This window comes from Raphanus sativus, chromosome 9, assembly GCF_000801105.2.
Source record: "Raphanus sativus cultivar WK10039 chromosome 9, ASM80110v3, whole genome shotgun sequence".
Taxonomy (NCBI): domain Eukaryota; kingdom Viridiplantae; phylum Streptophyta; class Magnoliopsida; order Brassicales; family Brassicaceae; genus Raphanus; species Raphanus sativus.
Window position 1 is genome coordinate 31,084,250 of NC_079519.1, and position 14,868 is coordinate 31,099,117.

A 14,868-nucleotide genomic window follows, 5' to 3' on the forward strand; every position below is an offset into this window, starting at 1 on the left:
CAATAGTCTCTAAGCCTATAACATGAACTAAAGCGTCTTTGTGGCACCAATCTAATCTCAATCTGTCTGAAACGACAATGTTCTGAAATAACAACATGAACTTGGTTTGGTTATATGGATTCTCAAAGTAACTTGACGCCAGCTTCCCTCACAGAATCAATCACAGCCTTGACTTTACCATGATACCTCTGCTCCTTCTTCATGTGAATAGCAACAGTTGGGGTATCTTTGATCAAGAGTCTTTCCTCACGGATTTTCCCAATCTTCGAAGCAGCAGCCACGTCGCGTGTGACCTCCATTGTCTCCCTCAATGCTTTCTCATGTGAGCTGGCAGAGCAAGCCACTGTGGGCCGTTGGTGAGTGGATGACTTAGGCGTGGACAAACTTGTTCGTGAAGTGCATCTTCAGGACGTAAGGTTTGAGGTTATCAAAGAGACGAGGTGGTCTCACAGTCACTGCCGGTGGAATCACCATCTTTGTCTCTCTGTCTCTCTTACTCAAAAGTCTGCAATGAGAAACAAAGTGTAAACCCTTACAAAAGAGAGAATTAAATAACACATTTAGATGAGTTTAACAGAAACTCTTTCACTTTCACTTTCACCTATCATCAACATATCCTGAGACCAAATGATGTAAGCAAACTCTAATATAATGTTGATATCACATTATATCATCAGACGTATAAATCATATTAGAACAAAGACTTATGTGTGATATTGACCTCCTAGATTTTAACTGCGTGGTGAATTAAAAAAAAAACAAGAAGAATCAACATCATACTGACATACAATTCTCCAGCATTTAACTTCATTCAGACATTTCATCAAACAGGTGGTGGGTAACAATATGCTCCAGTAAAGGTTGAATCTAGATGGCATATTCCTAAAACTAATCTTATCCAGAGCTGCTAGGAATGCATCCAACGTTTTACATATTCAATCCAGAGTGAACGTACCTGGATAATAGAAAGCGACGGAGTCCGGCGAAGAAAGTGAGTGATTGATAGAAATGCCGACGAGGAAGACGACAGGTGAAAAACTTTTGGACGAGATATTGGGCTTTGTTTAAACTAAACAAGGAGCCCATTATCAGCCCATAAAAAACTATAATTGTTTTGGGAAGTGGGTCCATTAATTCTCTCGAGTTCGAGTGTGGGCTCATCTAAGTAAGAGTATTTTAAAAAAAAAAATCAAGTAATCTGAATATTTAAAAAATTATTCTATAGCGGCCTCAATAAACTTGATTTTGGTTTACTTTTGGCTCGCTTCGAGTCAGTCTTTTGTAATCTATCTTATTAAATCAAAAACATTGGGTTGGACCCAAACTTTTTTTGTAAGTTTTAAATTAAATTTACCATTCAACTATATAGTTAATTCTACCAATCTTTTTTAATATTCTCTCCCTTATTAATATATTTAGACCTCCTCCCCATTACATTCCTAAATTACTAGATCCTATTGAATCACCTACCGATTTCATTCAATGACAAAGACACCTAAAATAATTAATTTCGCCTTCTTTATCAAATCGTATATCATTTTAGAATTTTTTTTTTTAGAAACTTACCTTTGTGTTCACACTATCCAAACAATTGATAAGTAAACAAATTTCGCGCTCGATGTCATGAGATCCCATACCATTTCAAAAATACGTACTTATTGTTTTCTTAAGATAATTTAAAAGATTAAGTTACTTATTTTTTGTAACAATTTGGTGTTACGCATATAATAAAATAAAATAAAATTAATATTAATAAGTATTTAAATATTTAATAAAAACAATGAAATTAAATTTTAAATATAGAAATAACATCAAATTAGATTTTATATTGATCATACATCAGTTTAATCGGTAATCTCAGAGTTTAGTATTTATTGTGAGTTTTATCGGATTTCAAATAATAGATATTTTTAAAAAAATTCAAACTGGAATACATATCGAATTAGCGGGTTTACCGTCTCAATTGAAGGTCTAAGTCGGGTTTAAAAGTGGTGATTTAATGAAATGTTTTAAATAGACAAATTCTAATTAATTAACAAAATATTTGTAATATTATTAATAGAATTTTGAATCATAAATATTCCGCGCTTCCGAAGCGCGGGTCAATGATCTAGTTCGTTATAAAGTTGTACCCACAGTGTTCTTTTTTTGCTGTCTCCACAAGTACATGACATCAATATTACTTCCGTGATCTAACGGTGACTTTATTATATATTTATATTTCATCATAATATGATGACTATATATGTCTATATTTATCGAACTGTTAACTGAAGTGGAGTTAATGGCAGTGAGAGTGAAATAGAGAAAGTCCCCCGCTTTTTAAGGGAATCCACCTTTCTTTTTACTCTACTTTACTAATTTACACGCTTGCATGCATTTTTTAGCAATTACGTAAGCATATCATTGTCTTTATTTCTCTGTATTATATACTATATATTTCTCTGTATAATATATATTATATGTTTCTCTGTCATAAGAAAACAGTTTTTTTCTCAGAGTTAACAGCAGTCTTGAAACTTGAATATTCCGATTTTCATATTACAAAACAGAATACTTGTATAATTGTTTTTTTCTTTGGTCAAAGTTTTTTTTTTCTGGTAAGATGTTAAGATTAATTTTCTGAAGGAATTACAATGTTGTTTTTAAACAACTTATTACATAAGCAATGAAACGAGAAACAACTTTTTGGTCAAAGTTGTATATTTTTTTTTATTGTAACATTCAAAGTTTGTATAATTGTTTTAAACATTGTAATTGGGGATGAATCTCTTCAACTTATATTTATCGCAGTTTCAATACTGTCCATGGGAAATGAAATCATTTAGTCAGTAATCTATCTTTAACTTTTACCATGAGACACAGTTTTTAGAAATGACTTGATACAGACGTATGTATAGCATGTGTATCGATGCATTACAATATCTCATTTGCTCTGTGTCTATACCATTTCGTGTGCATTGTTATTGCGTAACATTGCCAGCAAAAGTGACAAAAAAATTGAGTAGTGATCAGTGCCTACTTTAAATCGATATATCTAATATACACGTTATATATAGTAAATGTACATATGAAGTTGTCCAATAAATTAAACAACCGTTGTCCAATAAATTTGAAACTCATATCGCTTACGAAAATTCTCCTCACCTGCAACGATTGCATATATAGTCGGGAGGGGAGAGGGACACGTGTTGGAGTAGTAGAACACGTGCGAAAATATGATCAACATTTATAGATCGATCTCATCTCCTCGCACGTGCCCTGCTTCTCCAGCAAGTGTTTTTCACCCATTACATTTCTCTTGCATCAACTCCATATAGCTTCCAGGGCCACGTATATAAAACTTACCTTACAAGAAGAGAAAGAGATTGTTTGTGTATAAGAAACGAAAGTAATAACTTAGAGTGAGGAGGTATGATGAACCTATGCTTGCTCGTTTACGTGTGTATATATAGTGGTTTCAATTGTTTGATAAAACGAGGCAGAAGTCCTAAATAAGATAATTTTAAAAATTCAAAAAGTATTACATAGCTTATTCTCATTAAAGTGATTGAGTCTTGAAGTGGGATTTCTTTAAATGTGGATAAGATGTAAAATGGCAATCATATCACCAAGTCTTTCATTACTTTAAATGATTTCTTTTTCATTTCTTTGTCAAATTTACTTTGAAAGAGATGTATATAAAACACGCATGTCTACATAGATTCGTAGAACGAGACTTGCAGTAGTTATACACTACCAACCCTCTTTACAGCATTGACTGATTATAGCAAACTTAAATAACGAAATACACCAACGTTTTCGGTAGAGATTACAATTCTTTCATGCATAGATAAACAGAACCGGCCTTTGACCACAGGATTGGATAATCGATTTCAAATTGGACAACATTGGGTAGCGTGTAAGAATAGTAATAATAGTTTAAGCATTGGTAACGAATAATGAAATACTTTTTTATTACGCAATGTATGTTGTAGAGACAGACAGCAAAGATAGGTGAAGAGCTTGGGGTCAGTTTATGTCTGTCTACTTCCGGCCACCGAATCCAAGTTCAAGTTTTTCACTATTGTATCCCAGTTTGTACTTCCTCGTGGCGTCATCAGAATTATAGCTATCAGCCTTGAAATTATTTTTACGTACAACTAAATTAGTATTTCAAAATCTAAAGATATGTGAAGGTTTATAGTAAAACTGTTTGGCACAATCGAACTTTTGTTCAGAAACGCACGCAGTGATAAGAAAGGTATGGTACGATTAAGTATAGCCCTTCACCAATGATTATAAGTTATAAGTTATAACTCATACTGTATCCAACTATTTAAAAATTGTACACATGTTTTGTAGGATTTTGCACTGAGAAGCGCCCAACTAATTAAGGATAATGACAAGGTAGTCATGCAATCCCATTACTAGTAACGCACTCGATCACAACCAAGTGATAAAGTAGTTCACGCGGAGTTTGTGCACGCTAGAAAATCAAAGTAACTTTACCGTAATTTTTTTCAATAAAGTATTGTGAAAAATAATCAAAGTTTATGTGTGTGGCTGACTTTCTTTAATGCGCAATCGACTTATTCGATTTTTTTACGACGGTATAATAGTATAATTTGGTTTGGAACGGAAAAGAAATGAAATAAAGAGTTTATTTTTTGTATAAGAGAAGAAGAGGGAGGATGGTGAAGAGAAAAAAGAGAGATGATGATGATGATGAAATGATTGAGACAGTAACACAGAGAGGAGTGGGTTGCGTGTTCCTCGCGAGTTTCTTTCTCTTTTCCTTTTATTTTTACCCTCAGAACTAAAATAAAAATCTGCCACCATAGTCCATAGCCAGAGAGACAGAGACTTTCTGTGTCTTGAAGATCATAAACAAATCTTTATGGTCTATGTATCTTATAACATCAATATATTTGTAGCGCATATTCAATGGTAGCCCAAATTCAAAGAGATGCATGCAATAATCTACATGTTGAAAAAGAACTAAAAGTTTGACCTACGTTTTTTCTGTTTATTTTACATTGAAAATATGTTTTATGATTTTAACTCGTGTATACATAATTATCTTCATATGCGGTTAAAAAGAAGCAGAGTTCGTTCTTATTAGGCTAAGCTAATTAACTAGAAATTGAATTAAAGAAAATCAAATTTGGGTCAGTTCAATTATTGTTAAAGCATGAGCATCGAATCTTAGACGATAGTAAATCTTGATGATATGTGAAAAAGAAAACAGAAAAGATATTTGTATAAGTAAAAGATTTTACTTTATAAGAAAGAGAAAAAAAAGTGGAGGATTCTGCAGTTCACTGTCACATATTTCTGACGAAATTGAAGTGAATCGTTCCCCCATGTTTTATGGGTTTGGGTTTTCCCCTCTGACCTCGTTGCTTTTAACACTGTCTCTCTATCTCTCATTTCAACATTTACATTTTTTTTGTTATATAGACTCGCACCACGCCCCCGAATCTACAATCCGTAATAACTAATCTACAGAATAAAAACTAGTCTAACGGAAGTAGAATGATTAAGGATCTACTTTCTATCTGACTACTAATTTCTCTATAAGTAATGAATATAATTTTATGTAGAGATAAAAAAACTGTGTATGTATGTATCAATAGTGTATTTGACGGTTAATATTTTCGACGTACGATGGTCAATATCCATAAATGTGAAGATCTAACAGTGGCAAAGAATCGAATATCATTCATCATCGTCATCATGCATGGTAAAGGAGGTCAAAACTAAAAAGCAAAAATTAAATAAGTATACAACCATATGATCTTGAATTTGTGTTACATCCAACCTCCTGAATGTTTCTTCAGTGATATGCATAAATAGCATGAATACTGGCAAGTATGGTGTGTATGATTACATATTGGAGTCGGTATGATGTTATTCAGAATCAGCATTCGACGTGTAGCCAAGTAAAGAAACGAGGAAACAAGAAGAGCAAGGGATTTAAATTCACCTGGAGAATCTCAATCATACATAATAGAAGGATAACAGAGTAACCATAATTGCCTAAAGCTCATGCTTCCTAGAGCTTAAGGCTTTCGACATCGAGATGATTATGCAAAAACATAAAATTCTATGTCATCCCAGGAATAATGTCTTTGTGGAAGTACATCACTAATTTACTCTGATGAAGGTTTCTTGAACATTAGAAGGATATAGGAATCAGATTCTTCAACTGGAATAATCTAACTTTGATATATTCTACCATCTAACAGTCTATCACAACCCAAAATGAAAAAAAAACTGTACCTAGCATGGATGATCGTGACACTGGTTTTCGTACCAGGTTTTGACCACTTATAGGTGATTGAACCGGAGATACCTATATCATATCACACAAACGTGTCACAGTGATTAAGAACGCAAAAACAGCCTATTTGATATACTTCTCTGATGTGGGATTATGAATTTAGTTTTGTCCAACTAAAAAAAGCAATAACGAAGTATCGTGTTCTGCTTATGCTATTGCTCACGCACCTTCGATTCAGGACAGAAATACAACTTAACAACACCAGTTTTACAGATGAAAACCAAACAATTAAGAGTAACTAAAAATTTGACTGATATGTATGGTGGGGTCTGCGCGAACGCAAGCACCCCTCTGCCACAAATAATGACGCAGGCTCTCCCACTTGGGGAGACCTTAGGCTAAGCGCCTCTCCTTTGTATCCTCTCCTTGTGCAATGGAGAGATCACTAAGCCTAGGCCACTGATCTTTTTGATCATGAGTTGACCCCGTCCAGGTAAGTGATTTGAACGTTCTCTCTACTTCCCTTCTTATACTCTGCTCCGCTTGTAATGTTTTTATATGTAAGCGATGTGGGATACAGGCTTGAGACGGCAATATTTGTTTGTGTTGTACATATGGGCCGAATGCTATAGGCTCATTTAAAGCCGTCATAATGGTTTGTGATATATCTTCCATAATGGGTTGTGATTCTTAAGCCATAATGTTGGCGCCTTTGGAATTCACATTAAGAAAACAAAAAAAAAAACACAGTACAGAGTCTGTCCTCTTTCCTGGATTTGGCGCCTTCCTTGCTTCCCTTGTCTACCCAAATGTTGAAATGAGGAAGTTTTTGTATATGCTCATAAACTTGGCACAAATGCTGACGCCACCAACAACAACAAACAGCACCCATAAGAATAAGTTTTTTTTTTCTTTTTTATAACCAATATGAGCAAAATGCAATGCCAGACCTTTTATATACCTTCAATGTGAAATATAGCTTTCTGACCTAACCTCATCTGATGTTCCTGTTAATAAGGGCCATCAAACAAACTCAAATGACCATAAGCTCAGTCTCAAATGAGAACACAGATGTTGAGAGACAAACAAGCTAAGACGTAGGAGAGTGGCATACAAATAATCTTACATAATATGCGGCCCTGTGGCAGACTTCAAGCTTTAGCTCTGAGTCCAGTTTCCTCAGCAGTTCATGAAGAAGCCTCTGGAAAAAAGAAGTACAAGCTATGGTTAAAAAGAGAAAGGGACATGAGTACAATAGATTTGGGTTTTGTTTGAGAACTTTAGTATGACTTCTGGTGGAATGCAGTTAACTAGCAGCTCGTATACCTTCCCACGCACCTGAAACAAACTGAAGAAACAACACACAAGAGAGACGATTAAACCAAAATCTGTAAAGCTAAATGATTTTGCTAAAAAGTGTGTGACCTTTGAGGGCTCTGTTCCCTAAGCATGTCAGTTGCTATTTCAGCAACATACTCTTCCCAATCCATTGGAGATATCACTTGATTATCTGTGAACGGATAGCTACAGAAAAAAAAACGATGTCCATTATAATTCAATCAGACTCATTGGATTGTCTGCAAAGATACTGAAGCTTTACTTTTGGACACGACAAGTCTCAAGTGACAAAATAGCTCTTCTAAGACTGCGGTTCGATTTTTCAGCAATACGAGAAGCAAAACCGTGGGGGTAGTTGCAGACTTTCTTTCTTAGCAACGAACTCCAACACCTTCACTATCTGCGGAAACAGAGAGATACATTTTTTATAAACAGTAATCTTGCATACCAAGAAATTTTACACAGGGTAATTTTTTATATTATATTTTCGATAAACAGTAATCTGATAGCAACTAGAGATTCTTTATATTATATTTTCAAATCACAAGAACAAACGTGCACATCACAGACATGCTACAGTACATGTAGTCATGAAAGATCTCTCATAAAGGATAAAAGCAGTACACGTTTTCTAGCTTGTTGTTTTCTTGCCAGTCTAGTGAGAAGTATACAGAACGAATGCATGAATAGGTAAGAATTGATTTTCTTGTACCTGTTCCTGGGAAAGTGCATTTATCCGCACATTAGGGCAACGAGACTTGATGGCTTCTGTAACCTTTGAAGAACTGTTACAGCATAAGATGAGACGGCAAGATGAACTATATTTTTCCATTGTTCTCCGCAGAGAATGTTGAGCTTCTCGTGAGAGCTTGTCAACTTCATTAAGTACCAACACTGCCAAAACCAGAAAGAAACAAAAACAAACCAAACAAAAAATCATCACCCAACATATGTGGAGATAAGTTGAACTAATGGGGCAGGGCATGGAGCCAAAACTTAACCTAGACTAGAAATAAGTTGTTAACCGAGAACATAGAACTAACTATCTATATGTCTAATGAAGACATTCAGTTGCACATGAAACCTCAAATCTAGATCAACTGATCAAGTCAACCCCATTAGCATATAGATTGAAGACTGTGAAGATAAGAACTTGATGAGCAAGTCTTAGCAATATTCAAATGCTAACCAAAGAAGAACTCAGGTTAAAAGTAAGGTTTACTTGGGGTTGAGTTAGCAAATGTTGGACCACAAAGAGAAGCTTTACTATTGGTGTATAGTACTGAGAAGCAAATGTTGGACCACAAAAAGAAAAGAAATCTCTCTGTCATCCCAAGAATAGTGGAAATACATCACTAGTTTACTTTGATGCAGGTTTCTTAAACATTAGAAGGATACAGGAATCAGATTCTTCAACTGGAATAATCTAACTTTGATATCTTCTACCATCTAACAGTCTATCACAACCCAAAATGAAAAGAAAATTGTACCTAGCATGGATGGTTGTGACACTAGTTTTCATACCAGGTTTTGACCACTTAAAGGTGATTGAACCGGAGATACCAGTAAAGCCATACCAGAACACACAAACGTGTCACCGTGATTAAGAACGCAAAAACAACCTATTTGATAATACTTCTCCGATGTGGGATTATGAATTTAGTTTTGTCCAACTAAAAAAAGCAATAATGAACTATCATGTTCTGCATATGCTATTGTTCCCGCACCTTCGATTCAGCACATAAATACAACTTGACAACAGCAGTTTTCAGATGAAAACCAAACAATTAAGACCTAAGTAACTAAAAATTTGACTGATATGTATGGTGGGGACCGCGCGAACGCAGGCACCCCTCTGCCACAAATAATGACGTAGGCTCTCCCACTTGGGGAGACCTTAGGCTAAGCGCCTCCCCTTTTATCCTCTCCTTTGTGCAATGGAGAGATCACTAAGCCTAGGCCACTGATCTTTTTGATCATGAGTTGACCTCGTCCAGGTAAGTGATTTGGACGTTCTTTCTACTTCCCTTCTTATACTCCACTCCGCTTGTAATGTTCTTTATATGTAAGCGATGTGGGAATGTTTAAAACATATGGGCCGAATGCTATAGGCCCATTTGAAACCGTCATAATGGTTTGTGTTACATCTTCCATAGTGGTTTGTGATTCTTCAGCCATAATGTAGCAACATTTCAAATTATTCTCCTTCTCTTCCTTAGCACTCACCAAAGGCAAATACAATGGATTGGTAGGCTGAATAGCAACTCTGTTGTTGCGTTTTTGGTACCATAACTGGCTACTCTCATGTTGCGTTGCCACTGATTAAACCAAACCGTTTCAATAGTTATTGAAATTAGGGAGTTGAAGTCCCAACGAAGATGAAAAACATAAACATCCAAGTTAGACCCACATAACATCGAATCATCACATAACAGAGTCTGTCCTCCTTCCTTGCTTCCCTTCTCTACCCAAATGTTGAAATGAGGAGGTTTTTGTATATGCTCATAAACTGGGCCACAACATTTTGCTCACCACCGGGGGATGGAAGTGCCGTGAAAGAAGTGATTCGTCTTCTGCTTCTTCCTCCTCTCCACACTCTCACTCAGCAGCTTCTTTGTGAAACGTCTTTCCTTTTTAGCGCTTTCTATGCTGACGCCTCCCCACTATAAGCAAAATCGAACCCTCTTTTTCTCTGAGAGTCTTTTAGTTCATAATTTCGCATTCACCTTGAATGGTAAAAGGAAAATGTAGAGTCCATTATCTACCTACGAAGAAGGACAACATGACTGTTGTTATGTTTTGAGGACAGCATTTGAAGCTTGTAAGAAGGTTGAGGTTTAGGACCTGCAAGCTCCTCTTCTTTGGTCTTCTATTACAGAGGTAATGTTCTTTGTCCGCAAACACATTATAACATTCATGTTCTTGCTAGTAGTAGATAAATGGACTTCTTGCTTCTTTCCACGTCTTCCGTGGCCTCACAGTGGCGATATCTTAGCAGCGGTGTTTCTTTGGAAGAAAAACGTTTTAAACACACATCACTATGCTTTTTTTTTTGCACACATAACTATGCTTAGTAGGTAATTTTGTTATAGGGAGATCATTTGTTTTTGTATTTTATTTGTCTCGGATAGATACCAAATCAAATAGTCTACCAAGAAATTAAAACTGACAAAGAGAAAAGCTTAGAACAGCTCAAATCTAATATTCAGCACATTACGATTAATTTTATATATGCAGAGATGGTAAAAAAACTCATCCCTTTGAACAGACAAATTAACAACTGCTGGATGAAATATAAGCATGAAAAAAAAAACAGTCAATCACATTGTAAAAGCATCCACTTATAATATAATCAAACTAAGTGCAGCAACAAGCGGCAGCAAGAGAAGCTGAGCCAGATAAAAAACACACACAGATGTTTGTCCTTCATAAGTTGTTGAGTCAACCACGTCCACGCCCTGCTCCTGTTTTCCACAACATATTATTATAAATCTACTCTATTAATTTAGAGTCCTAAATTTTATCTACTTAAAAAGTTGTCATTTAAATTTGCACCTATTCACAGCCCATTAGAAATAATCATAACATTTCTTATTATTAGTTTATATAACTCCCGTTTAAGAAAAGTATATTCTTAAGTTTGATTCTTCCGCTGTACAAACACTAACAAACGTAACGATAATTTACAAATCAAATTATATTATCCTTTAACCAATTATAACCAAATGAAATACCAATCAGTATAGTGACATGATTTGTTCCACGTAATGCATTGTTTTGAGAAGTGAGCCGATAAAACTTTACAAATGTGTTAATTTGTTATAATTCTATTTTTACTCCATTTTTATTACATGATCCAAGAAAACCATTTAACTCAATATATTGTTATATATCAAACTTTTCTTAGACATTGAATTTTACAATTCAGTAGTTTTAATACACTTGGTCCAACTAATTAAACAATACTAAAAGTTTATATAATTTAATAAAATTTTATAGTTTTAACATTTTAGGTGCTTACACATTTAACTGTGTAAATATTTTAAATGCATAGAAAAAACACTCTTGATAAAACCTAATCACGTTTTGTATAACAATATATGAACTATTTACAGTTCCAAAAACATAAGATATAATAACTTTAAACAATATCACATAATTTATTTTCGTTTTTTAACTTTATTCACAAATATATCTCATGAAAATCTAAACAAATTGTATATCAAATATACTCATCCAATCATTTATATAATTTAGTTGATTAATAGATGAGTTGCATGATTAGAAAAAGAATTCAAATTTATTTTTATCAGAAATGTTTAAAAAATAAAAAATTTATGAAAAACAAATATATATATATACAAAAAATATTATGTTAAATAAAATACAAAATATTTTTAGGAAAAATTTTATTTTCCTTTTAAATATTTCAATTTTCATTCAAATTCGAATCTTAACAAAAACAAATATCACAAGATATATATATATATATATATATATATATATATATATATATATGTATAATATGTAAATATTAAACAAAAATATTCAAAATCATCTCTATAACAATTGTTTTTTTAGAAATAAAATATACACTAAAGTTATATAAAATAAATTTTATAATTACTGTTTCTAAAAAAAAAAAAAAATATCAATACTATTAAAAGAGAATAACTTTTTATCTACTTGTAAGTAGTCAAGATTGGACCATTACATTTATTTAAATTACTATTATTTCTCTTATAACTAACTTAATTATTATTAAATATATACTATATCTAACCAATTATTTTAATATTTTAAAAATAAGATCTTTAAAATATATTCTTAAGTATCTTTTACTAAGATTACATCTTAATAATATCTTTTAATATCTTTTATTTAAAATGTAAATACAAAATTATTTTTAATATTTATTTTTAGTTAATAAAAGTCATAATTAATAACTAACTGTAGTTAAAAACGATTTTTAATTCAGTTTTTATTTATATACTAAGAAATAAAATTTCTATAGTATTTATATATACATAATTTATATTCTTAATTAAATTACTACACCAACTAATAAATATAAAGTAACTTAATCCATCTATTAACTATTTTCTATATTATAAAATAACATAATAAAATAAATGCATGAATTTTACAACATACTTCAACTTAATAAAGCAAATATTAAAGTACGATGTATAAACTAATAAATAATTTCATAAATTAATACACACATATATATATATATATTAAATATTTTTAAAAAATTAATTTATTTATCAAGTATAAAGCGGATTGAATAACAATAGTTAATTTAAAAAAATATAATAATAAAATAACTTTTTTACCAATATAAAATATTACAATAAATTTGCGGGTTTAATAGAACTTTTAAATAACGAGTTTAACCAGATTACATATAGAATCATCCATTTTATCGATTTAACCATGGGTCCGGATCGGGTTACAGAACACTGAATATAACATTTCATGCGTTACATTTAAAAGTATATACGTAATCGAAAAATAAAAATTTATATCATTCGAAAATATTTTCGTCCTTTTAAGGACGGGTCAAAATCTAGTTTAGCTTAAATGCTGACCACTGTAGCAGACAAAACTATGATCATCAATTTTTTTGGAAGCAGACAGCTTTACTTACCTCTGTTGCCAGTCATCTTCGCCATTGGAGCACCTCTGCCTCGGCCTCTGGCCCCTCCATCATCCACGCCACGTCCTCTTCCACGTCCAACCCCTGGTGGTTTTCTATCTGCACATATTTTAACCATTGTTTATAAATAAATGACAAGGAAGGAACGGTTTTGCTTTCGTTTGAATAAGGCATCATCATATAGACACAAGAAAACAAGACCTGTGCGGGTCTTCTCCTCCTGTACTTTATCAATCACCTAAACAGAGAGAATAACTCAATATAAGTAAAAAAAACAGTTGTACAAGATGTACGAACATAAATAGACACAGCTTATGACTGTCCTATTCTAGGATGATGTCAAACTGAATCTATCTGATCACCGAGGATACAAAACAAACTGTATGGAGCTACTGACTTCAGAAACACAAAGACAAGTAAGACGATAATCTGGTCAGACAACAACCATTCTCTGTGATATCGTCTGAGACGCGCTACAACAAGAGGCAATCCCATTTTTATGCCCTCTTGGAGCACATATCTGATTTGGCTAAGCATCATCACTCCAGAATCGAAAGAAACTAAACCAGGGAAGAGGCATATACACAAAACAACATATTACCTCATCCGGAACTCGAAGGTACTTGATAGTGTTACCACGGATATAACATTCCGGCATCCTCCAAAACCTGTCTCCGTCCTACAGCATATAATCGAAACATATCTGAGCGTCAACCACACTTAACTTCATGACGAAATACAAGAAAAAAAAAAGGAAACTTTGTATCGATATAGAGAGTAGAAGATATAACCTTTGATGTGCAGATTACTTCACGCAGATGGATGTTCATCCATGTATCGCAATTTACTAAATGCCCATTGTAGGTCTCTCCATTCTTAAGCTCCACAAGCTACCAACAACGATTCGATCATCAAAAAGATGTAAACTTTAAGAGAACACATAACGTTCATATAGAGACTATAGACCTAACGCACGATCTCAAGTTAAAAACAGTGCCCACTTAACTTCTGATGCATATATTATAATCAAGGGTCGAAGTTTTTTCTTACCATGGGATGTCCTTGAGCAGTCTTGAGTAGCGAAAGAGGAAGCTACAAAACACAAAACACAAAACAGAAGCTAAAGAGTCAAACTTTTAAAGTTATACACATGAACAGAGTGCGAAAACCGAAGATATAATATATAAGCTCAGGAAGCAACTTACCATCTTCTCGGATCAGACGATTTAGAGATCCGTAAAGAACGGAAGAACCAATAGAGGAAACAGAACAAAACCCTAACAAAGAGAGAAACCTTGTTTGGATTCAGACAGTAGAAGGGGGGGTCTCTAATTCGATCGGTGGTCTTTTAGGTCAAATAGGAACTTTATAATATTCACATTGTTTTCCATTTTTAATAATTGGTATAACTTTACAAAGTATAACTTTCAACAATTCCGATGTCGTCCAGCGGTTAGGATATCTGGCTTTCACCCAGGAGACCCGGGTTCGATTCCCGGCATCGGAGCTTTTTATTTTACTTTTGAGATTTAAATTCATCTTTCCACGTTGACTCTTTAGCCGTTGAATATCGTTAATTTACGGTATAAACCTATCTTTAAAG

General features: G+C 33.5%; 1 protein-coding gene, 2 non-coding genes and 4 pseudogenes across 3 annotated transcripts; 1 reads left to right on the top strand and 6 right to left on the bottom strand.

The window, feature by feature from the left end:
- Window positions 1-23: 23 nt before the first annotated feature.
- LOC108827427 (uncharacterized) lies at window positions 24-3,422 on the bottom strand (annotated as a pseudogene).
- Window positions 3,423-6,588: 3,166 nt separating this feature from the next.
- LOC130500491 (U1 spliceosomal RNA) lies at window positions 6,589-6,766 on the bottom strand (annotated as a pseudogene).
- A 162-nt stretch (window positions 6,767-6,928) lies between these two features.
- Window positions 6,929-8,543, bottom strand: LOC108825234 (replication factor C subunit 3-like; annotated as a pseudogene).
- An 886-nt stretch (window positions 8,544-9,429) lies between these two features.
- LOC130500479 (U1 spliceosomal RNA) lies at window positions 9,430-9,608 on the bottom strand (annotated as a pseudogene).
- A 1,174-nt stretch (window positions 9,609-10,782) lies between these two features.
- LOC108825841 (sm-like protein LSM4) lies at window positions 10,783-14,622 on the bottom strand. The gene is made up of 7 exons (XM_018599193.2): window positions 14,471-14,622; window positions 14,316-14,357; window positions 14,057-14,155; window positions 13,867-13,944; window positions 13,467-13,503; window positions 13,257-13,364; window positions 10,783-11,067 (listed from the first exon to the last, which is right to left on the bottom strand). Exons 1-7 carry the CDS (start codon window positions 14,471-14,473, stop codon window positions 11,045-11,047), a joined length of 390 nt encoding a protein of 129 aa, XP_018454695.1. The 5' UTR covers window positions 14,474-14,622; the 3' UTR covers window positions 10,783-11,044.
- LOC130500564 (small nucleolar RNA snoR127) lies at window positions 13,694-13,813 on the bottom strand. The gene has a single exon (XR_008939184.1). It is a non-coding gene; the product is annotated as a small nucleolar RNA snoR127 (small nucleolar RNA).
- A 78-nt stretch (window positions 14,623-14,700) lies between the features above and the next one.
- On the top strand, window positions 14,701-14,772 carry TRNAE-UUC (transfer RNA glutamic acid (anticodon UUC)). The gene has a single exon. It is a non-coding gene; the product is annotated as a tRNA-Glu (tRNA).
- Window positions 14,773-14,868: the final 96 nt, after the last annotated feature.

Coding starts and splice junctions, on each gene's coding strand:
- LOC108825841 (XM_018599193.2), bottom strand. Junction 13,504..13,866: donor ACCTTCGAGTTCCGGATGAG/GTAATATGTTGT, acceptor CTCTCTGTTTAG/GTGATTGATAAAGTACAGGA. Junction 13,365..13,466: donor GGAGGAGAAGACCCGCACAG/GTCTTGTTTTCT, acceptor AAATATGTGCAG/ATAGAAAACCACCAGGGGTT.